Source organism: Phaseolus vulgaris, chromosome 10, assembly GCF_051622355.1.
Source record: "Phaseolus vulgaris cultivar YP4 chromosome 10, ASM5162235v1, whole genome shotgun sequence".
In the NCBI taxonomy this organism is placed as follows: Eukaryota; Viridiplantae; Streptophyta; class Magnoliopsida; order Fabales; family Fabaceae; genus Phaseolus; species Phaseolus vulgaris.
In genome coordinates, this window is record NC_143507.1 from 2,821,311 (window position 1) to 2,845,489 (window position 24,179).

The 24,179-nt window shown below is 32.4% G+C and overlaps 3 protein-coding genes across 5 annotated transcripts; all 3 read right to left on the reverse strand.

Annotated features, from left to right (window-relative positions):
• Positions 1–1,508: 1,508 nt before the first annotated feature.
• LOC137818498 (uncharacterized) lies at positions 1,509–5,847 on the reverse strand. The gene is made up of 3 exons (XM_068621957.2): positions 4,028–5,847; positions 3,087–3,508; positions 1,509–2,290 (listed from the first exon to the last, which is right to left on the reverse strand). The coding sequence occupies exons 1-3, from the start codon at positions 4,923–4,925 to the stop codon at positions 1,586–1,588; spliced, it is 2,025 nt and encodes a 674-aa protein (XP_068478058.1). The 5' UTR covers positions 4,926–5,847; the 3' UTR covers positions 1,509–1,585.
• A 4,156-nt stretch (positions 5,848–10,003) lies between these two features.
• Positions 10,004–13,858, reverse strand: PSP (3-phosphoserine phosphatase). Its single transcript, XM_068622737.1, has 7 exons — positions 13,378–13,858; positions 13,147–13,279; positions 12,934–13,041; positions 11,564–11,657; positions 10,844–10,993; positions 10,713–10,766; positions 10,004–10,368 (listed from the first exon to the last, which is right to left on the reverse strand). The coding sequence occupies exons 1-7, from the start codon at positions 13,604–13,606 to the stop codon at positions 10,243–10,245; spliced, it is 894 nt and encodes a 297-aa protein (XP_068478838.1). The 5' UTR covers positions 13,607–13,858; the 3' UTR covers positions 10,004–10,242.
• A 3,126-nt stretch (positions 13,859–16,984) lies between these two features.
• Positions 16,985–21,925, reverse strand: LOC137819027 (O-fucosyltransferase 19). Of its 3 annotated transcripts, none has more exons than XM_068622729.2 (8): positions 21,066–21,925; positions 19,865–19,937; positions 19,704–19,771; positions 19,500–19,588; positions 19,274–19,406; positions 18,958–19,190; positions 18,349–18,825; positions 16,985–17,774 (listed from the first exon to the last, which is right to left on the reverse strand). In XM_068622729.2, the coding sequence occupies exons 1-8, from the start codon at positions 21,681–21,683 to the stop codon at positions 17,525–17,527; spliced, it is 1,941 nt and encodes a 646-aa protein (XP_068478830.2). In that variant the 5' UTR covers positions 21,684–21,925; the 3' UTR covers positions 16,985–17,524. The 3 variants fall into 3 exon arrangements, with proteins under 3 accessions (XP_068478830.2, XP_090152891.1, XP_090152890.1); XM_090296765.1 differs by having other exon boundaries at positions 19,274–19,395; positions 21,066–21,878; XM_090296764.1 differs by lacking the exon at positions 21,066–21,925 and adding an exon at positions 20,096–20,358.
• Between the last annotated feature and the right edge of the window lie 2,254 nt (positions 21,926–24,179).

The following is a 24,179-nucleotide window of genomic DNA, read 5'->3' on the forward strand; positions in this document are numbered from 1 at the left end:
TTTGTTGTTCAAAATTAAACAACAATTTATGAATGAATACACAATCTTAAGTAGCAATGAACCTGTGGACATAATTATTGACAAAAACAAACTAGCAACCAAATTGAAATAGCAACAAAAACAATAAGGAAAATGAAATTTGTGATTACCAATGGATTTCTAGGATTCATACCAAATTGCAATTTCAATCATGTTCTTTAGTAACCAAATGATTAGGACCAAACATGCATTGGAAGTTTATGATATGAAGATTCATTAAACATAAATTAGATAGCATGAATCTCATTTTCACTTCTTAGTGTGCATTTGGATGTCGAATCAGTTTGAATCATAAATTCTATTCAAAAAAGAAATTCAAAACAAGAATAAGAACAACAATTGAATTAAAAGAACAACTATAAGACACAAGAGAGATAATGGATTGACGAAAATATAAAGATAAGATGAAGAAGACAATTAAACTATCCAACAATTAGAAAAACGAAAAAGGTAGAAAAGACTTAAAGAGATGAAAGAAGCTCTAATGGCCAATAGAATTTGAAGACCAGTAGAATTTGAAGAAAGGTTCTTCATTTCCAAGATCATTTCCATGAGAAATTGTCAATTGATTCATGAGAGCTCAAGAAGATAAGATGCAAAGAGGATTATCACTTTTCACAAATATCTTACAAATAATTTGTCATATATTTTCAAAGTGAATTACAAGAAAAGGAGATAACTATTAATAAGCTAAGCCATGTGAAAAATTTTCATTTTTCCTTGCCACCTCTTATACTCTTCTCTTAGTCAACCTAACTAAGCCTAATCTAAACCTTATTAGTTACACCTAAAAAGATAGAAGAATGAAATCCTAGAAATTAAAGTTCAAAGAATACAAAATAATAATAAAAGAAACACTTTTTGTATTGAGCAAGAACATCTTATCTTGTAATACTTTTTATGATTCTTCTAATAATGATGTATTCAATATATAAGGAAGTGTTATTTGGACAATAATTCATGCAATAACTTACACCATTTTCCTCTATCACTTTTTAATTATATCTCTTTTTTTTTCTCTCCATTCTCATTATCTCTTTTTTCTTTCTCTACATTGTACAAATTACATTTCTGATGATTTTTTGTTGTTGCATCCATTTCATTTCATTGTTTGTGTACTGCAGTAAATGCCAACACAATAGCTCATCTCCCAGATAATTTCACCTGTGACAACCCAGACAATGTTTCATACACAATAATTACTAATACTGAACAATAATTACTAATAGTGAACATATGATTTATCACTATGAACATGGACACACTCTAATCTAATTAGATGTAGAGTTCATTCTGATATTTCAAACGTGCACTATATGAATCAACTAAGCATGTATCCAACCATGAACTTTATAGGCCAATGAATCTCAGGTAAAAACACTTAGAACTTTCACTTTTTGATTTAAAGAATTTAAAAGTAGGGGTAAAAAGGCTGCACAGATCTCATGGAATATGATGTAGAAAAAAAGTGAAAATAAAGGAAGCTTTTGGGTATTAGTAAAATATTAACTCTTTTCTATTCCTAGATGTCTAAAACTGTTTGATATCATTGTTCATCTTCCTCCATACAACACAATATGTTTTGTGCATTTTTAAAAACAAGAGAACCTTTCTTGGTCCTTTCAACAATTTGCCTTATCAATTGCTGTTCCACCTCGTTATCATCAAAACCATTACTTTCAACTTCAGTACCAGCTAGTTCATAAATTCTAGAGCTGTGCCCTTCCAACACAGTTACCTCGCTAGAATCATTTGCTCCACCATGTTGAACCCCTAATACATGCAAATCATGTAAATGTAAACCTTCCCTGTGGTCAATACTATCATGTGGTGAATTTTGTTCAGAGTCATTTATCTTTATCAGTTCTTCATAGGCCTCAGTGTATGCATCTAGAGCTTCACCTGATAAATTGAGGATTAAGGGTTGGGACATAAGGTCACAATCATCATTTCCTCTACTAAAGGAAGATGCCTTTTGAAGATAACCCTCTTGCTTTGATTCCAAAAGCATCACTTTCCTCTCGCTATTTTCGAGGGCAACCTCAAGCTCCTGCACGCGTTGCTCAAGTCGAGATTGTATAACTTCATGCAAACGCAAACTCAGTTCATGAGGCAAAACTGCATAGTTAGCAGGGAGAGGTGTTGGATCACCGGCATCCTCAGTGGATTTTGGAGGGACAGAATCTTTACCACTGACCATGTCAGCTCGTAACTCACCTTGGGAAAAATCTGCTACAAACTCTGAATCAATCTGCAAGAGTTTGTTTACCATTAACCCATTTAAGAACCATCAACTTCAACCACAAGCAATAGAAGAAAGTATAGAGTTTTCACTTGAAAAAAGCAAATGTGTATGATTTGCAAAACAAAGAAGCATTGGAACTTCCAAGAAAAATAAGGCACGTAAAATTGGCAAAGGGAGCTAAAACCAATATATATAGCAGTGCAAAGATTTCTTGTTCAGTTGATCAGCTCGCTGATGAAAGGTTGGCTGTGTGTCAGGAAGCTCAGTTATTTATTGCAGTATTCTGATTTCTACTGTCATGATAAATTAGTTATGTGAATTAGAATCCTAATAGATCAAAACAAGTGGAAGTTGCCCTTCTTGTTACAGACCAAGGTTATACTTTGTACTCTCCATAAAGGTGAAAAAGGTTAACAGGGAAGAATTCAGTAACATAAACTCTTTTAAGGAACTTAAATAAGAAGGGGTCATTTCCATTCCATTTTTTGTTATTTTCACCACAGCCAAGAATGAGAGACCAACTAAACTAGGAGGTGAATACATTGCAGTTGGCACGCAAAATCTTGCATGAATGATCCATATTTGGCATTTCAACAAGTTTTACACTAGCTGCCAAAAGCATCACACAACCCTCCTCCCTCTTACATGGGCTTGGGACCAACAATACTACCATAGGCTGAGTTAGGAGGTGAATAAATGGAAGAACTAATAATAAAACACATCAAATATATTTCAAGACGATGTTTTGTGCTAGAAGATCATGTAATTACTAGGCAATGTGAAAACAGACATATATTCTTACCTCAACAAGCTCAGATAACTTTCTTTCTAGGCTTGATGCATTCATGTCCAATCCCAATCTCTCGAGTTCAGCTTCAAGCTCAGCTTCAATTTTGCTCATGGATTCTGAACTTTGTTCTACCTTTTGATGACATGATTCTTTGGAGTCAATTCTTGGTGAGTTATCAACATGCTTTTCAGGGGAAAATTCATTTAGCTCCTTATCATATGAGGAATGATCACAAGTATCCTGCGAACCATAATTTTCATTCTGCAACTCCTTCACAGTCATTGCATCTTTCATTTCAAGTTCCTCTTGTAGATCTTGAACCAAGTTTTCAGTCTGCTTCAACAACTCTCTTAACTTGCCTGTTTCTCTTTTATTTGCCATAATGGAAGTTATCATCCCATAAGAAATCCCAAGACTGAAGAGAAGTGTTTTATCTGATGAATGTGGACATGTTAACGAATTTAGTAATCAAAGTATAACACTTTACATTATCCAAATCAAGTACCTAATACATGTCCCCCCCATGAATAAATAGAAACCTAATTCATTTCAAAGATCTATATTTGCAGTTCCTTATGAAGATGATATTTTTGGGTTATAATTTACAAAGCTAGGCTTGATCAAAACAGTTAAGATCAGATAATAAAGCCCTTTGGTAATTAATGCTGGGAATGCTGCTTTAGGACCTGAAGCAATATCACCCCTAAAAAAAATCCATTTGCAAATGAACAGTGATATTTCCTATTGTGTTTCAATATCAATGAGATTCCTTTACAACTTTTATCCTCACAACAATACAGTAGGAGACTGTTACTAAGCATATCACCAAGAAATTTAAAAACATACATACTATCATATTATCATCCTCAAGAGTAGCTAACAAGTGTGATTCCTACCATGAACAACAAATACATAAATCAAACATTTATTATTTAAATCAAGAAATATTATACCATATTGTTGTGTATGGACAAGACTTCCACTCGATACATTGTCAGAAGAGCTCAATCTTCGACTTCTCCCACTGACTGCATTAAATTTCTCCTTAGCATCATTTACAGATCTGACTTTTGGTAAGGAAGGAACCCCAAATACGTTTTCATTTTTTACTCGACCAGCTTCTTTTTGTAGCTTATATTCCTTGCTTCCAAAAGAAGCACTAAACAGACTGTTATTTTCTCTGTTGATTATTTGGCTTCCATTGCTTACAACAAATGATCTCGTGGTTGTGGACGGCGATGCAAGAGAACCAAAAACATATTCTTCTGTTTCAGTGTGCTCCTTGTAAAGCTGAGCCATAAAGCAACTTTCTATGGAACTTAAAGGTCTAGTCACACGCTCAGACAAAAGCTTCATCCTACGAAGGGTTTTTTGTCCAGAAGAGTTGTTGATAGGAATCACTTCAGCAGAAGAACCTGGAATAAGGAGACCATGATCACCAACAATGCCAGAGCTTTGGCCATTTGCATCATCAACAGCCTTGAAGTTATCATCATATGGTGATAAGGGCATTGCTAAGTTTGATAAAGATAGAACATCCTGCTTGCTATAATTCCAAAACTGCTGCATTTTTTCACCATTAAACCCTCTGGAAGAAGCCACTTCTCTTGTCACAAGACCATCCTGTGTGTACTGGTCTGAAGCCCTTCCATCAGAAAACACATCCTTTCCCAAATCATCTCTTCTGGCTTGTTTGGCGAAAGGAGAGGGGCAGCTAGGGGTGACAGGATTCTCAAAACATGAATCCTCTGAAGACACATGACAGGATCTATCACCATGTTTTGCAACCGTGTTCCAATATTTAGCCAAATAGCCAGCTCCAGTAGCAGCTGCAACAACCCATAAATCCATTCTATCCTCCCTACCACAGCCACTACCCAAACTCCACAGCACAAGTCACACCTTTTCTCTCAACAATTAGCACCAAACAGCATAGGGAAGAACCTTCCATGAATTAAAGATATAACCCTTCACCTCTTCCAGCAATAACAAACAAAAGAACCAAAAAATCACTTCTTTCAAAACTACAATCCTTCACTCACCACACACATATTCCTCCTCCTAAACCAAACCCAACCCCGACCATTCACTACTCTAAAGTCAAAACCGCAAGAACCTACTCCCCAGTCCCCAACAAAACTAAATAAGAACCTGATACTACCCAGAAACAGAGGAAATCAAAAAGGGTTAATTCACAAATTTCTCCCAACTTCAAATGGCAGAGACAAGCACAGTTTATTACAACAAAAACAGATTTTCATGGGAGAAACACAACCCCATTTGTCCGAAAAGAACAATAGAAGCTGACACACACAATTCACCAACAAAATAACACAGGCTTTTAATATTCTGGCATTGCAGCAAAGAAAAAGAAAAAATGAGTTTTTTTTGGGAATCGGTGGTGATTGTTGTGAAAGGAAATGTACTACATGAAAAGGAGTCGAATCTTAGAGGTCAGGTACCTCCAAACACAATGAATAAGACCTGCTACACCGTTTTCTCCACAGAACAGATACAACACGACGTTTTCACTACACAAAAACACCACTCGCTAATAAGATATCACACGGATAAGAAAATCAATAACCATTTATTTTTCAGCACATAAATTTCTATGCTTTTCTCTCTCCAGTTTTTATAGGGTCCATTGGAGTCTCATCCATTTACCCTATGTCTTCAAATATGAGAGAGAAAGAGTTGAAGAGAAAGGGTAAGAAGAATGAATGAGATAATTAAGAAACAAAGAAAATGTCTTGTCTTCTATATCTTCTATGTTCACAATTTTTTCTAGGTTGTCCCTTTTCACATTTTTTTTCTTTCTTTTTGGAATTAGCACATGGATTATTATTATTATTATTATTATTACACCATGTAAATAGATTTTTGTATTGCTATTCAATTATAGAATATGAAAATTTATTGACTTTTCAATCATGGTATTTTAGTTTAAACAATGTATAGACTAAACATTAATTTTATTTAATTAAAATGTATTTTTTAATATAAATAAGATACTGTAGTTAAACTTTGTAATAAAAAATATTTTTGTATTTTAGTACTTTTTTAAAAGTTAAAAATTAATTTAAAACTAAAAATATTGGAAATTAAAAAATTCTAAAACTGTTTTCGCCGAGAAAAAGTTTCGAAAACTGAAATCGTAAAATAAATACTTTTATTGAGAAAATTATTTTAATTTTGGAGAAAGAAAAATATTCAAAAAGTGACAACTGCTTTATAATTGTTTATTAAATGACAGAATAAATAAATTGCATAAAAAAATTGTCCACCAAATAGTTGCGTGGAAACTTTTCTTAAAGGAGATGAGAAGAAACTATTAAAGTATATTAATCTCATTTGTCAAAGCTATATACTAAATATTCAAAATTAAATTTCCTTAAAAAATTGAACATTAAACTTTAGTCATCGTGTATAAAGGATCTACATGTCTGGTATTTTATTCAGAATTAATTTAAATTTGACACTTAGATGTATGTAAGATATGTGACTATGATTGATCTAAACACATGTTTTAATCATTATTGGTTGATTAAAAGTAAATTAACTTTATTGGCAAATTGGACTCAATCACCAATTATTATATTAATTTATTAAAATCTAAAATAAAAATAAAAATTAGTTAGTTAAAGTAATTATTCTGATTCTAAATTGGTGTAGACCGTTATATCTTTAAAAAAATTGATCTCGACTTTTAACTAGTATTTACATGCGTTAATGTTTCAATTTTAAATTTGTTGAGATGACTCGACTTTTAACTAGTGTTCACGGCGCTAATATTTCAATCTTAAATTTGTGAGATGATATCTAAGATATGGTATCTAAAATATTGTCTGTTTTGTAGTTCAAAATTTTATGATGATTTTATTTTTGAAACAATTTTAATTTTTAAATTATCTGGGATTATTAGACATAATAAAATGTAATTAAATTCATACCATTATTATTTTTTCTCTTTCTTATTTTAGTATGAATCCATTATGCAAGGTATTCTTATGTTATTATTCGTTTGTTTTCATATAAACTTTACGAAAAAGGTTAGAAAAAGAGTGTCCCAACCACACTTCATGTCTGTAACATGTTTATTTAAGTTTGGTTTGGCTACGAAATTATTGGCTTGAAAGATGAAGCTTTGCTTCAGTTATAAATAAATTTCTTTTAGTATGTCAACATATTACTATAACTTTTTTTTTATTTAAATTTATGGCATTTTTTTAGCCTTTAAATGAGTATGTTCTTCTTTTTAATGAATGCATTATAAGAACTAATTAAAGAACCTATTATATGTAGTAATATTAATTATAAAGTGTTACTAGCAGTATCTAAAAATAAATAAATATTTTCTGTAAAAACGGAAGAAATAAATAAATATCTAATGTTTTTTTTATGTTTTCGAGATAATGAACGTCTTTTTACTTTTCTTTTCAAAATTAATTTGTTAATTATTTTCCTTTTAAAAAACATTAAAATTGATATAGGCAAATAAGAAGATATACAAAGGAATTAAAGAGAAAGGGTTCAGTAAAAGATGAAGAAAAGATATGTGCATTATTTCATTCACATATGGAATATTTATAGAAGAAAATAAAATATTATGGATGCAGGAGGTAAGAAAAGTTGATTATGTAATTATTGGTTAACAATAATTTAGTTAACTACATTGTAACTGTTATGCGTGCTATACAATTTATTAAATTGACTTGTTTTGATTTTAAGTAAAGTACTTTTAAGGAAGTGATTTAAAGTGTTTTTTTTTATATATATAATTTTGGACGTGTCTTATTTTAAGAATTTTTTTGTTAGTGTTTATTAGATAAATTAAACTATTGGATAGCAAAACAACTTCTAGAATTCAAAGATTTAGGTTGTTTTGGAGTTGCCAAAGTATTGGTAAATTAATTTTCTTAGACATGTTAAAGGTGATGTGTTATGATCGACATACTCATTGTTTAAAGAACAACTTATGGTCGATTAACTCATTGTCTAAAGGACAACTTGTAGTTATCTTACGCTTATATTCTAGATTTTTCTAAGTGTGGAATGATACACATTCTCCCGGTCTTGAGACAAACAAGGCAAAAAGGCATAAAAAGTGTTTTAGAACTGATACAAGACCGTCCAACGACCACACTTTTGGTTAAGAGGAAATGAGAAGATGTAGCTTCTCGGATGAAGAATCAACATTTCAAATATGAATATTAATAATATTTTCCTTCTTCTTAGTTTTTTAAAAATGTATATAAGTAGACTTATATAAAAATAGGAGTATAAATTCTTGGAATATTCTTTCTCTTGTATAAAGTAAAAGCATAAATAGGCTTATTTGGAGTTCAAAATCTTAAGTTGTAGAGTCAACATACAATCCTCTTTATTAGGAAAGTCAAAACCCTAATTGAAAAGGCTAAGAAAGAAGGCAAAACAAACCACCTCCCATCCACATGACTATGCAAGATTCAAAAGAGATTTGGAGCTTATAAACCCTTGAAAATTAAAAAAAAAAATGGCAATGTGGGACTTGATTCAAGGAGGTGACCAAAATTTAAAGTAGTTGTGTCAAGAAAGTTGGTCCTTGCAGCTTTGGCTCATGTCCTTAGATATATTTGAATGTTGATGTTTAATGCAAGTCTTCTTGAGGATATATGTATTGTAAAAATAGACTCAAACTTTAGGAATATTCTTTGATCTTGTGTTAGCTTGGAGTCTACATTGAGTTTATCATTTGATACTCCTTCACTTCTTTATCAAACATTCTAATTGATCTGTGTTATGTAACTTTCGCCTAACAATGCTTATTAGATGACGTGAAAGTTCTATTTAATGTTCTTTCGTCTATTCTTCGTTGTTCTTCAACTGATAGGCGTTGTTGTTTATTAGCAATTTTGATGCGCCGATATGATCTGAACTTCATCTTATCAGGTGTAGCTACTTTCTTAATTTAAACACTTAATGAACTTTTAACAATTTGTTATGATCAAAACATGAGGTTGTTTTATCAAGACTCATGAATAAACTCTTAAAGATTGTATTGTTTTGGTGAAATCGTCCAAGTAAAACGAAAGTCATAGGAATTCATTTTAATGATTAATAAAAGAATGAATATTCCAAAAGTAATTTTCAGGTACACCTCTCCTTACCATTTGAGATTTTAGACACATTGATTGGTGATACATGGGCTAAAATATTACATGTCTTAACCACTAATTTTGTACAATAGAGACATTTTTGTGTGATATCATAACCTCTGTATAAACAAAAGGTAGTGTTATTGTTAATTGTTTCGGGCCCAAAACTTATGTTTGGGTAAATAATTTTTAAAGGATGATTTTTTTTATAAAATATTTCTCAATCAACATTAATTAAGGCTTTTTTTCAATCAATGTTGATGAGATATTTTTCAACTAATGTTAACCATAATTTTACTTTTTTGCTTAATGTCAATCAAAGTTATTTATTGTTGATAGATCACTCTCAGCTAAAATAAATATAATTGACAGTATTAAAAATCAATGTCAACCAATGTCAATTTGAAAAAAAAAAACCTATCAACATAAATTATAAAAATCTTACAGAAATTTAACCGAGAAATAAGCTCAACCAAATGCTTGTTTAATATTAAACTATATTCTTTTATTTAGTAATAATTGAAATATCTATCAAAAAATAAATAAATTTCAATTAACTTGAATAGTAAACGGTCCAAATTCAATGCATTTTAATTTCCTTTAAAATGTGAAATTTCATCTCCAAAGACAATAAAAAAAGCTTGGCAACATAATGTTGAAGTGTATTTATACTTCTTACAAAAGCAACATGAGCATTTGCACAAATAAAATAACAACCACAAAAGAATTAAAAATGACAAAAGAATAATAAATCTAATTTACCAAGAAGAAAATTTTGATGACAACTAGAAAGAAAAGAGATCAAATGTTAATTTATTCAATTCCTCGAAAAAAAAAGTTTAGCATTTCATGCGAAGGCAAAAATACAAAGATAAAAATATTGAGTAGCAACTACAGAGAACACATTAAATAAATCAGTAAGACATAAATCTAAAAATTTTAAACAGTGAGATGGTGACTGCATACCAATCCTCTTCACATGGGAAACTTCTCATGCCGGCTCAGAAGAAAACAAATGGAAAAAAAAGAAGCTACCCCAATGAGTTTATAAGGTCTTTAAAATTGAAAACTAGCCAATCAGCTTTCACAGCAACAGATTCTCGAAGTTGAACACCACCATAGCAAATGAACAAGTCAGCACCACCTGGTTTTTTAGCCTAAAAGTGGGGTCATAAAAACCATACAATTACTATCACATATGAACAAGGCATGAACAAGGCATAAGAGGAAATAACTAACAATGATACAGCAATTTGGCCAAAATATTTGTAAAAACAAGTTGGTTCACCAATAAAATCAACAAGTTGTATGATAGTGTCATTTGTGTGTGAAATCAACAACTTGTTTAGTTTAGTAAGACAATATAAAGAGAAGAAGAAGAAATGATTATAACATTATCATTATGTAGTGTTCAGATGGGTGATTTCAGATTACAAAAAAAAAAGTCTAATCAGTTGGAAATGAGATTTTCTATAAAATTACAGGAAATACGTTTTCTTACCTCAAAATCAGTAGCACCATCCCCCACCATGGTTAAAGTATTGAAACCACGAGCCTGAAAATCAGTTTGATCAGCTTTAAGCAATGAAAGTAGTGCAAGAAAAGAAATTAACATGTGATTACAGGCTGAACCTTCTTGATCTGTTGGACAGCAACAGCTTTTCCTCCACTCCTTGAAGTAGGCTCATTTTTATCAAACCCCAGAAACTCTCCATTGCTCCCAAAACATAGTTGATTGGCAAAAATATTCTCTTTTGGAATTCCAAGTATTGATGCAACAGGCTTCATAAGAAGAGTGCCAGAAGTTAGAAAAATAAAGTATCTAATCCCTTATCTTTTCATAGAACATGTCAAATGTCAAAAGCACTGCATAAAATTCTGAATGCCATATCAACATTAAGCTATAAAACGCATTTGCATGGGAAGAGCATTAGAAGACAGAGACTATAGCTGCTAATTCAATATTCATTGCATTTCAAAATAATAGCATGCTTGCGGGATGGCTTAAGGGCAATGGAAGAGGCCCTGATCAAAATTCCAATAACAGATTTGATCCCCTCCTTCATACCCAATAAAACGTTCAAAATTCATCAAGCCTCTCTCACATTCATTCCAGATTCTAAAGTAAAGTATAAATGTATTCAGCAAGAGATATGTGTAGGAAATAACATGGTGCTAATCTTAAAGATTACGATCATTCAATGACTGTATGAACTAGTTATGAAATATTTTCAGTGGCAGTGCACTGTAAAGAAGAAAACAAGTTTATCCAAATTCACAACATGCCATTGAAACTATTCATTTCCTCCCAAACACAAAAATAGATCAAAAACCATTAACTATTCTTCGTACAATGATCATTTGGCGGAAGCCTCCAGAGACTAGATAAACAACAATGCCATTAGCCTTTAACTTCTGGATTAACTCTTCTATGCCAGGGGAAAGCCTGCACATTATGAAATAGAATCATAAACATTATTCCAAATCTGTCTGAATAGAAGGTGAAGAGAAAGAAAGTAATCAGTCAAGCTTTGATGATTCAAATATCAACCGTTTGTCTCATCAAAGATTAAGTTAAGTAGGGATAAGTCAATAAATCTCTTTCACAGAGTATCATTTCTCTACGGCACTTTCATTTTATCGAGTATATAGTGTAGTTTCTTTTCATAATTGAATTATAATTTAATAACAATTTGAAATACAATTTGAATACATTTTTTTGTTCTATAAACCATGCAGCTCTTTTTTGTTAGGGGTCAAAAGCAAATATATAAATATATATATATATATATATATATATATATATATATATATAAACTTGCATTGGGTGACTGATTATGCATTAGTAGCTACTGCTAGAAAGTGCCCACAAGGGTTGTGGTTGCAATGGGCATCCTAGGGGAGAGTGACCAAATCTCTAGAATCTATACATACCCTTTATCCCCATTTATCTGTTTCAGGCATGGATGGATATGTCAAACAGACAAAACTGGTTTGATAGTCAATGGTAGACCATAGTATAAAACTAACATCATTTCTCTTCCAGTTACAGAAAGACATTGCACAAGTACATAAACTGCAGTGTTAAAGATACAGTGATACTGTGATAAGGTCTTTCCATCACTAGGATGTTTGATTATATAAGCAAAAATACTACATCCAGAAACTTTGTCAGAATTAATTTGCACTTTGTTTTAACCAGTATTTGAGTATTGGTAAATTTCAGGCTGAATTATGTAAAAAAAAATCCTGACTTGTAGCAAAACTCACAAAAAAAAGCACAAAATAAATCCTTTCAATGCTATCAAATTAAAAGCCCAAAAGTACAACCTAATGCTATAAAGCTCTTGCAATGACCAGTCTTGGGAAGGGTCAGAACAGGTCTATTGTAGGAAGCCTTACCTTGCATTTACAAGAGGCTCATTCCACAACTAGAACCTGTCATCTTCCTATTCACACGGCAACAAATCTAACCACTGCACCAACAATCCCCTTCTAACAAATTAAGAAAACCTAAGGCAAGCATAATTGGGAAATTCCCAAAAAAAAAGCACAAAATAAATCCTTTCAATGCTATCAAATTAAAAGCCAAATCAAAAGCAAAATGCTCATACATTAATCAATAAAGTAGGTCATTGTTCATCAACATGTTAAATCCGAAAAAGGCCAACAAACAAAGAAAACTCCTAACAAAATCATTGTTCAGTCTCCCTGAGTCTCACCTTGGCGGCTTTTGCTCAAGAAAATTCTGAACTTGAGACAAAGAGGGGTTGAACAAAGACAGCCTAGCAGCCAAGGCTTCCTCAAACGGAACAGAACCACCCATCGCTCTACGAAAATCCAACACTAAAATCAGATATACCAGAAACGACAAAAAAATCTCAAATAAAACAAAAACTCTTCAATTTTAACAAACCCCAGTTAAACAATCCAACCTAGCAGTCCATTCAGCAACAGCCTTTCCAGCCCCACAGAACTCAGCAAGCTCATCAATCCCTTCATCCAGACACACAGTACTATCCACATCAAAGCACACAGCATCACCCTTTCTCCAAAGCTCAAGAACCTCTACCATCACAAAACATCACTATATTATTGTTCCCCAAAAACATGAAGCAAACAACATGAAAAACATGTAATGTACATAAATAATATAGCATAATAACCTTTGGAAGGGAGTGTGTTCTCAAAATGGCCCACTTTGGAGCCCCCAACAGATGCAGCCACAACGAAACACTTCTGTTTCTTCTTCTCCTCAACCCCAATTCCAATTCCAATACCGTACACGCTATTACTCCTCAGATGCAGCGTTGATGAAGGAAGAAAACGAGATTGGTGCTTTGTAACACCAAAAACACGAATTGTTTTGATCCCAGAACTCACCAACCCTTCCATGGAAACTAGCTTTTTTCAAAATCCAGTGACAAAAACGGTTGCTTTATCAAAAACCCATGAGAGGATGAAGGGTGCTAAATTTTAGGATCAAATGGGTACCAGCAGATGAAGGAAATGAATGAATGAGAGAGGGTTGGTGGCTGAAAAGGTTCAATCTCAGAATATGTGAATCAACGAACATTGTTTCTTTCATTTTTAAATTTTTTTGGAATAATGTTGTTTTCTTGTTTTTGGTAAGAATGTTCCTTTCTCAACTGATTGAGAATCACGACTATTGTGAAATATAAAAAGAGAAATGATGTCGTGATAATTTTCTTCATATATAATTCTTTATAATAATAATAATAATAATAATAATTGATTTTCTTATTTATGTTTTTCTTAAAAATAATTAAGTAATTGTAAATTAGTTATATAATTAATATTGTTTATCAATATATAACTACTCTTATAAAAATTATTTTACATTGTTATTAATATGGTTTACAAATATAAAAATACGAAATATATTGTCACATCAAAAATATGATAGTCATTATTCACATGAACCTTGTAATAATATTAAGACGATTGTAGGATGATCTCTTCAATCACTTATGAAAGTTAGTTATGAATGTTTTGCGTAATTAAGTGATTTTGAGTACAAATAGGAAAAAGCTTAAATCATGATTAGAAGGTGATTGGGCCTTGCTTAGCCATCCCTACTACTAAAGGCCCAAAGTCACCTCTATAGATGATTGTTTCTTCCTATACCTCCATACCTTCTTCTCTCACCTCCATAAATTTTTTAATTTTCAAAAATTTCCCTCTATAATATTCTGGATTGCGTAATCCGGAAGTCATTTTTCAAATTTGTAATTAGCTTCCGGATTACATAATTCATAAGCCTTTTTTCATATGCATGATTACTTTCCGGATTACATAATTTGGAAGTCTTATTTAGAAATCTTTTTTCAAATGAGTTTCCGGATTACATAATCCAAAAACTACTCTATGGGGGTGACACAAGAAGGATAAAAATGTATTTTTATGTTGTGTATGGAGGTGGCAGAAGAAGATATGGAGGTGCAATAAGAAACAGTCCTAGAAATACACAATCACTTTATGGGAAAGGTATGAAAATTCTGATCCAAAACTAACACATTTACTCGAACCTAAATTGATTTGAACGTCAAAGTATAACTGAAAATACTCCTACCAGAGAAGGTCGAGAAGACTAAGAGGAACCCAAAAGATAAGGAAGCAACATGTAACAAGGACTTAGAATCATAACACGTGACATCATGCCCTACAAACCATATTAAAACATAACATAAACCATATTAGAACATAACATATAGTAAGACTAAGTAGAAATGCAGTCTACAATAGTTCTAAACTTTCTCATAACAATATAGAGAAACAAAGAAGATAAAAGAGTCACTTGTATAAGAACTAAAGTCAAACAATGTTATAAACTGTCTTCAAACTAATTATAACACCTACAACTATCAATATAGTATACAAGCAAAGCCTTTTGAAAAGGAAAGAGTATAAGTGGCTTAAAAAAATGCAAGTTATTTAAAAGGCAATCCCTCTTTAACATTAAATATTTTTCACTTTGAGTGATACTTATGTTAAACATTTTTTTTTATTAAATATTAGAAATCACTTATAAGTTTTATTTAGAGAAAAATTTATTTAAAATATTTTGAGAATATTCTTTTAAAACATTTTTTTAAATGTTTTTAGAAAAAAAAAATTTAGATATCTTAAAATAAAGAATCTTGTTTTTATGAAATATTTTTTATTTTATGTTTTCCAACCTCTTTTTCTAACTTCTTGTTTTTTTACTCTTGTTTTGGTATATCTTCATCTTTCTTTCTTCTTTTATCTTCAAATATGTTAGTGTTACTTTAAGATTCTCATTTTTTTCTAGAAGAATGTTAAGATTCCTCTACATATTTAAAGGAACGATTGTAAAAAAACTATTTATCCATTTTACTAAGGTTAAATATGATTTTTTTTTAATTTATTGATAAATTATAGTGAAATTCAAATTTAATAGGTTACTGAGGACATCAAATTTTACATATGGAGTGAATGGTCAAATTCTAGATCCCAGCCAAAAGCTTGATTTAAAGAAAATGCATAAGATGATGTTCCAAAGTGTTATGCATGCATGTTTCATGGAAAGTAATGTTATTTTAATAATTTCAGGGTTTAGGCTATTTAAGCATGGAAAGTAATGTTATCTCATATGGTTCATCAAAAAGAAAGTAATGTCTTTTAATGCCCAAGAGATAAATAAATATTTTTTATTTATTTAAAGATTACATATTTCTTTGAAACTCAAGCAATCTTTGTATTTGTTGTGCCATGGAGAAATCACTAAGTTCATGAGGTTATTTAATTTCCTCTTTTGGTACTTCAACCTCCAATCCAACTTCTTTTGGATAAATGTTGAAATGAATAAATAAAACAATAATTGAAAGACAAATTTAAATTGTTAGGCATATTGTAAATCTATAGATGATCTTGCCACTTCAAGTTTTTTTATGGGATGAAACTTATCTTGCTAAAAAATATACTCACTTTTCCTTTCCATATTATTTTCCTTTTTTTCTTATTTTTTTAATTTATTTAATCTTTATTCACCTATTGAGAAGATGAATGTTTCAATTTAATCTGATGTCTCATGTATAATAAAATAATATATATTAATAACAGTATGATGTATGAATTTTTCATTATATTGTCATTGTATTCACAATAACTAATTACTAGATTTTATAGGAAAAAGTTCACTAAAAACTTGATCACAACATTTATATTTTAAGATTATTTTATAGGAAAAAGTTCACTAAAAACTTGATCACAACATTTATATTTTAAGATTATATTTTAAAATTTCAATTTCAATTTTCATAATATTTTATTTAACTTTTACTAAATGCATTACTTTTAAATCAAACAAGACAAGAGGAATATCATATTATTAAAAATACAAGAAAGATGAACATCTATCACATTAAAAACAAGGAAAATATTTTCCCAGAAAATAAAGTATTCATCATATAACATTTATTAGGAGAGATAAGTTTAATTTTCTCCCAAATTATTTATCAAATCAACTCAAGTGTGCTTAAAGGTCAAGTCTCAAGATTGACAATTAAAAAAATGGCATAAATTTTGAATTACTTTCTAAGAGATTCTTTAGAAAAAGAAGAAGATAAATGACCCATCACTCCAATCAAAGTAGCATAAACCATGTTGAAAAAAGTTTTCATTAGCTGTCTTTCACAAAAGCACAAGCGTTTCATTTAAAAACAGTGAGAATTTTATCCATAGAAAAATAATGAGATATTAGCTTACAAAATAAGTTAATGAATAAGAATAAAAAAAATAAACAATATTTCTACAATAGTCTGCAATTCATGGCAGACAGATACAAGATGAATTAAAACATATAAACAAGAGATCTATTTGTGAACGTATGAAGCTAGATTCCTATGTATCAACAAACAACTGTTCAATCCAAAATTGGAAACATGTTCCATTTGGCAAGAATCCTTCAAAAAAGAATCAATGAATATGAAATGATTTTTAACAGTATAACTCTCCCATCAAAAGGGGTAACTATTGTCAATGTCAATATCCCCACCAGTGTAATTCTAACCTTTGCTTTCTCTATTTGTACCATAGTGTGCCTTTTGATTATACACAAAAAAAAAAACCCTTCCATTCTTGCCCTTTTCTGTGCCACAAGGCCCCATTGATTCTTCAGCAGCCTCATCATGATGAACCAGGTTGGACAAAGGAAGCACATTCCCACCACAGCCTCCATGAGCTTTCCCTTCAACTTTAAGGCAATGTCATATGTAATGCATGATGAAACCACACTGTTTCTTTAGCCTTACCTTGTACAAAACAAAGACACTATCTTTGTGCCTGCACTCCAAACCGATGGTCTAGTTTATGGCTTGAAATTTGCTCCTCAGACTTGTTACACACGCAACCAGGAAAGGGATTGGCGAAAAAATTCTCCTCTGTTCTTGGTGACTCTCCTACCTGTCTAAGATAAGGCGAACCTAGCCTACTGGAATGTATATTCTTAATCTCAGAAGCAAATGCTTCCCAAGATATGCCACCCTCATCCAACTGATCGATCAGCCTTACAAAATTCAATCTGAAAAGTTCAAGAGACACATTACACCATCAGTAACATGTAAAATGGCAACACAACTTGCCCCTAAGAAAACAAGCATCACAACTCCCAGATTAGTTTTGGTCATGTTATTGCTGTCAATATTGTTGTCTTTTTCTCTCTACACAAAAACATTAACTGCTTTCTTTCTACAGGAAATGATCAGGAAGATTTTGATGGAAGAAACATTGTTGTCTTTCTTCCATCAAAACGCCTCCCAGTTTGTTCTATACAAGAAATAGTCCCTTCTAGAGATTTTGAGAAATAGGAAATAATTGTTAAGAGAGTTTTTGAAAACAATGTTTCTTTCATCAAAACTTCTAAGTTTAATGATTATTTCTTGTTTCGTATAAGAAATAGTTCTTGCGAGAGATTTTGATAAAATAGGAAACAATTGTTAGGAGGGTTTTTGATGGAAGAAAGATGATTGTCTTTTTCTCTCTAAACAAAAACAAATGCTTCTTTCATCAGCATTCCTCATAATGATTATTTCATGTTTTCTCCATTGACATGACAATAAAAGATCAGATTGTGATTTATATTCTGTGAACCTAACCTTTCAGGATTGATGGTTTTCCTAAACCCTTCAAACCTCCTGTGACCTTGCACTGCCTTAGCCATGTTTCCATCATAGGTATATACGAAGACGTTGCTTTCTAGGGCCACTATATAGTCCAAAGCAGCAAGACGGTTTTGGTATGGCTTGAAGGTTTCTAGCTCCTCATCAGTTGCAAGGGTGGAATGAGTGAAGACATTGGGAAACTCAGATTGAAAGGCTTCCATGCTATTGCCACCATAAATAGGTCCTGCAACAATGTAGATTGTTGTTGTGGAAGGGTACCCCATGGCCTTGAGAAAAATAGCTGCCTCTCTAGGCGACATAGGGCACCCCCCTTGCAATCTTTTTTCCACACTATCAATCTCTTTTTCCTTCCAATGCTTCACATCATACCTCATAACCCTTAGTTCCTCAGCCTCCTTAGCAGTGAGATTGTGACTGCACCCAGTAAAGGCTAGCATGTCTTTTTCATATCTGTATGCAAATAAACACTATATATCAACACATGAAAAACTGTCATATCATATCTTTTGGTCCTTGAATAAACAAAGAAAGTTAATCCAATGAGACTTAGTTTATGAGAGTAAACAAAGAAAGGACAAAAACCTTAAATGAAGGGCAATATATGGCTCATTGTTGTTTCTTAGCCTAGCCACCAAAATCCTTCCAAGATGTTCAATTTCTGCTGTGTACTTGAGAGCATGGTAATTGGCACGGCACCTCAGCTTCTGAATAGAGGAAGCAAGGCCATTGTTGGCGAGCCGGGAATCCGAGTGAGTAAACTGCACAACCTTGTGTCGCTTCAGCAATGGGAGAATCTCACCTCTGTAGTAACTAGCCTGAAAACAAAACATCTAAGCCACTATTGCACTAAGAAAGAACACAAGTGTTTGATGTCACAGAATTGGTGAATGCTCCAAACCTTAGACCAGGAAACAGGGGCCTTCACAAGAGGTTTCAAGGATGCATACTTGACCGGCAAGTACTCCACTATGTTAATGTCGTCTTTCAAAACTTTCATGAAGTGCCTCCAGTCAAAAATATCTTTAAAGTCACTGAAATATATTAGGGACATTATACTTTGGAAAAAAGGGTAACATGAGGAGATAACACTAAATGTTCCAATCAAACTATATGGGAAAATCTACCTCGGATCAGTCCAAAACGAATCATGGTCGAGAGAGGGAAGGACCAGCGTGGCATTCATTATTTTTGTCACTGCAACCATATCACATATCTGCAAGTCAATGAAGGTTCTAAGAATTAGCAAATACAAACATCATTCAGAAAACTAGAACACCACCATCACTCGAAATTCATACACATGATCCTATATTTCATTATCATCTTACCCCAGTTCTCATTTGATTCAATCCACCATTGGCATGAACAAGAAGATATCCATTTGTCTTCAATGGCCCTGAACCAAAAACAGAAGGAATGACAAGTGAGACAGAAGTTGATCAGGCATAGTGAAGCTTGAGACTAATCAAGTTGCAAATACAACACATACTTATTACATTCCTGGGTCGAGAAACGCATTGGTAATACTTGTCACTGTTTGGCTTTATCCATATTTCTGGAGTCTATTGAAAAAGAAGACAACAAACGAACAAATAAAACATCATAAGAAGGACAAAAAACAAATCAGGATGAAGTCACTAGGAAAAGTGTTTAAGCAATCTAGAATTATAACATGGTTGCAAAACTAAATCTGGTTAAGTAATCCTCAATTCTAGATTACCAATCACTTAAGACAATTCACCGACAATGTAGCACAGCCAGCTATGTATGTATCACGGAAGCATCAAGGAACAAGAAAATTCGAACGAAACGTGTGAGATATCATAGAATAGAATGCTTTACAATCACTGTATGGTCAGAGCCACCTTGTGAGTACCCAACATTGAACACAGTTACACGCGTCACCACTTGCCACCACTCATATGCAAAAAGTCAAATTTTGGCCAAAAAAGTCCAAATATCAGTCACCGGAGACATGTCAACCTCACAACACAACGGAAACAAACCATTTCACACCAGTCAAGAGAATCTCCCATTCTGCCACTCCATTTGTTCTCATACAATATTATAATAAAGATTAAAAAATAAATTTAAATACATAGTTAGCTTCTATAAAATAAATATATTTTGATTTTGTCAAGTACCCTTTTAATATATTATTCTAAAACATAAACTATTGATTTCAGTTCTTATAAAATGGAAAATTTCAGCTTTTAAAGGAACAAAAAATAAAACAAAAAGCTGGTTTATTATTATGTAAATTTGAAACGTTTTTAAATCTTAAAAAGTTCTATTGAGAGAATGTATGGAAAAATATCATCCCCGAGGATTTCTACTTTCTAGCAATAAAAAGTAAAAATAAAATCAGATTATTCAGAGAAATTATATAAAAAATTATAAACTAAATTGTTTTTTTCTTTGCCATTCTTATGCAGGAAAAAAATATAAAGAAAAAACAAAGGACCACTTTTAAAAGCTTTTTACCCTTTTCGATGGTGTATTATTCTGCAACGAACCCATATCTATTTATCCCTGGACGTTTTCCACACAGGGAGAAAAGGCAAAAGGGGTTAAAAAAACCACGATTCCCGAAACGGAATTTTTAGAGCAATGACGAGAAGGAAAGAAGAGAGTGAAAAGCGCTTTTTGGAGAAAAGCGCGTTTGTGAAGAGAGAGAGAGAGAGAGTTACCGGGAGTCTCTCGAGGACCCGTTTGGGCATGGAGGGTTCATTTCGGGTTTCGGTAATGACCCGTTGCGCGTAGGCCCAATCCTCCTTGAAACGCTGCAGAATGAGTTGGCCGTTCTCAATGCTCTTGAATCTTCTCCCGTTCATTTCCACGCCGGTTCCGAGCAGCGACACTTTCAGGAACACCGACATCACCAGCAAGCCGATCAGCGCCGCAAAGATCTTCCTCCCGACATATTTCCCCGACCGGAGACCCTGCACGGAGCCCGCCACCCAGAGAGCCAGCTGCTCCACGCGCAGGAACAGAGACTCCGGCACGCAGAGCAGGATACGAGCGCGGAGAAGCAGGTAGCGCGTCACCGGGTGCAGGTGGTGGTGGTGGTGGGCGTGCGGGTGCGCGTGGGAGTGCGCGTGGGCGTGGACGTGCGCGGAGGTCTCGTCGGTCTCCACCTCCGAGAAATCGGAGAAACTCGAGGAGACCTGCTGGTGCGGCAGCTGCTTCTCCGCGTCGACCGCGCTGTTGCTGATGTTGTCTGGCACGCGACGGCGCGTGGTGGTGGGCCCCGCGGCGACCCTTGGGCTGGTGTTGGAGGAAGTCGTGGTGGGGCCGCCGGACGACATGCTGGCGACGCTAAGGGAATGCCAAAACGACGTCGAATTGGGAGACGAGAAATTTTATCGCCGGTTATGTCTGTAATGAAGAAGAAGTTGCGGTTTGGGAGGAAGGAACGAAACGAGACCGTTTTGGTTGTGTTTGTTGTTCTTTGTTTCGTTTTTTGTTGTTTCGGGTTTTGGTTTGAAAAGGTTTGAGGGTCCGAAACAGAAGGAAGTGGCAACGTTAAATAATGTGCCAATCTGGGATCTCTGATTCTCTTCCAACGTGCCTTTATATTTTCCACTGCCAAATTACTCAATTACCCTCTCTCTTTTTTCTTTCTTTCCGTTTTTAAAATCATTTAATTATTTTCTTTTTTTTTATTTACCTCTCTCGCAATTGCGGGTGTTCTGTGGTCAAGCTTTGACTGGTTGTTTTTGTTTAAACATATTCAATAATAAATATATTAAATTACTTTCTAAAATTACTACAATTTAATTAATCAATTCTGTTTCCGAAAACCAAGAAACAAATCTTTTTTTTGTTTAGTTTTATGAAAATTGTTCTCACCTTACCTGAATTAGATTTTACAGTCTTCCTAAAATTTAGATTTTCTTTATACTTGGTAACAATGAGAGAGAATCTTTTGCTCTTGTAAGAGAAATTAATTTTTAAATTGATTTATTTACATGTAATAAGGCTATTATTCTGGTTAAAATTTACTGAAAATTTAACCCAAATTTACCTCAGATGTTAATTGAAAGTTGTTGGAAGATATAGATAATTATTTAAGTAAATTCTTTTTAAAAAAAAAATTAAAACATGCTATAATCTAAAAAGTTATATCGAATTTAACTATTTTTTTGTGTGAGAAAATTATTTTCGTTATTATTTAAACTAGTTATTATTTTTAAATGAAATAAATGTTTTACTTAAAAACTAGAAATGAATAATTGAATAATTAAAAGTATAATAATAGTAATAATAATAAAGGGTTTATCATTAAATCAATCATTCAAAAAAGTGTAACACTAAAATAATTAGTTCAAAAATTGTGTGATACGTCAGGATTTTTATTATTATTTTGAGATATAAGATTGTAGAATACTAGTTTTTTTAATAACTTATTTTGAAAGGTTGATGTGAGTTAATTATTGAAATAATTAAAAATATGTTTAAAAGCTACCTAAAGACAAATAAATCAAAATTTCATCAATCAAATATATAATCTAGATGAAATATTTTTATCATACATACACTAAATTTTCTTTAAAGGTTTAATCTGACTTTTATATATATATATATATATGAAAACTTGGTTTAACTTATTTTAAAAAATGTTTTATTATAAAAGACTAGTGAAATTAAGAGATGATTAGTAAAAATAGTTAGAAATATATACATTGAAGTTTAGTGATATATGATAGGACTTAATTTTTTATTCTCTTAATCACAGTAGCAAGAGTCCACAAAGCATATTCTCTATGATTGTCCAACATAAATTATTGATATGGAAAAATAGTTTAACCTTGCTCCATTGCTTTTCATAGAACAAGGTATACGTTGAAAGTTGCTTTTTGGTTAATATTATATTGTTGTATCTTTTTTTCATCTTCATGATATAGTATTTGTGTCATCTTTTGGAATAACTCAACCAACGTACATGTATATTTGTCATTATAATGTATATTTGTCATTATAATCTTTATTGTTCTCGAACGGATGTTTGGAGCCTATAAAATGATTGTCTTGCTCCTTCACTTGGTCAATCCTCTCTTAGTTTTTTGCTTTTCCTTTCTCCTCTTGATCGTCTAGTAGTACAGATTGGGATGGTATCTGCATAAGACACTCTAACTATCAAGTCAGTCAGGGTGTCGGCACTCGATTGTTAGAATACGGTAGATAATAACGTACTTAGTTCTTGTAATCTGCACTATTTATATTACCTTAATGGACCTTCGTTGGTGGGCCGGATTAGGACATTGGTTCGTGTTTAGGGTTTCGCTAAACAACTATTAATTATGGGTTAGCCCTGTCATGACTCGTCGTCATGGATCAGTCGTCCACGTATTATCACGTGACCTTCTTATCGTGGTCGAGTGGACTGATGATTCGAAATTCGAACCGACTCACTAAGTCGTCCGATTGTACCAGTACAATTATATATATATATATATATATATATATAGAAAAGGATAAAAGGAAATCCTTGCATTCCTTCCTTTATCATTTACATTATATAAATTTTGTAGTCTTAGTCATTTGGCAATTTTGATCTCCATAATTTACTAAATTTATAATTACGGTTCTTAATTTGTTTACATATTTTTGTTAAAAAAATTAATTGTCGTTAATTGTGCTAGATTTTCAAAACTTATTAAATGTGTTTGGTGTGATAACTAAAAACTAAATTAATTTGATTCAAATGTATAGTCAAAGGATAAATATTTGAACGAATTATACATTTACTTAAAAAAAAGAAAAAATTAATTTGGTGAGCATCAAAAAATCCCTTTTTAGTT

Bases quoted from the DNA above. Each gene is read 5' to 3' on its own strand.
- LOC137819027 (XM_068622729.2), bottom strand. From the start codon at position 21,683: ATGTCGTCCGGCGGCCCCACCACGACTTCCTCCAACACCAGCCCAAGG. The intron at 19,407-19,499 runs GTAGATTTTCCC...AATATATTTCAG, and splicing joins TCGTTTTGGACTGATCCGAG to TGACTTTAAAGATATTTTTG. The intron at 19,191-19,273 runs GTTTGGAGCATT...TTTTGTTTTCAG, and splicing joins CCCCTGTTTCCTGGTCTAAG to GCTAGTTACTACAGAGGTGA.
- LOC137818498 (XM_068621957.2), bottom strand. From the start codon at position 4,925: ATGGATTTATGGGTTGTTGCAGCTGCTACTGGAGCTGGCTATTTGGCT. The intron at 3,509-4,027 runs GTATAATATTTC...CACATTCATCAG, and splicing joins TGTCCATACACAACAATATG to ATAAAACACTTCTCTTCAGT. The intron at 2,291-3,086 runs GTAAGAATATAT...AAACTCTTGCAG, and splicing joins AGTTATCTGAGCTTGTTGAG to ATTGATTCAGAGTTTGTAGC.
- PSP (XM_068622737.1), bottom strand. From the start codon at position 13,606: ATGGAAGGGTTGGTGAGTTCTGGGATCAAAACAATTCGTGTTTTTGGT. The intron at 13,280-13,377 runs GTTATTATGCTA...TTGTGATGGTAG, and splicing joins GAACACACTCCCTTCCAAAG to AGGTTCTTGAGCTTTGGAGA. The intron at 13,042-13,146 runs GTTGGATTGTTT...GGATTTTCGTAG, and splicing joins GTTGCTGAATGGACTGCTAG to AGCGATGGGTGGTTCTGTTC.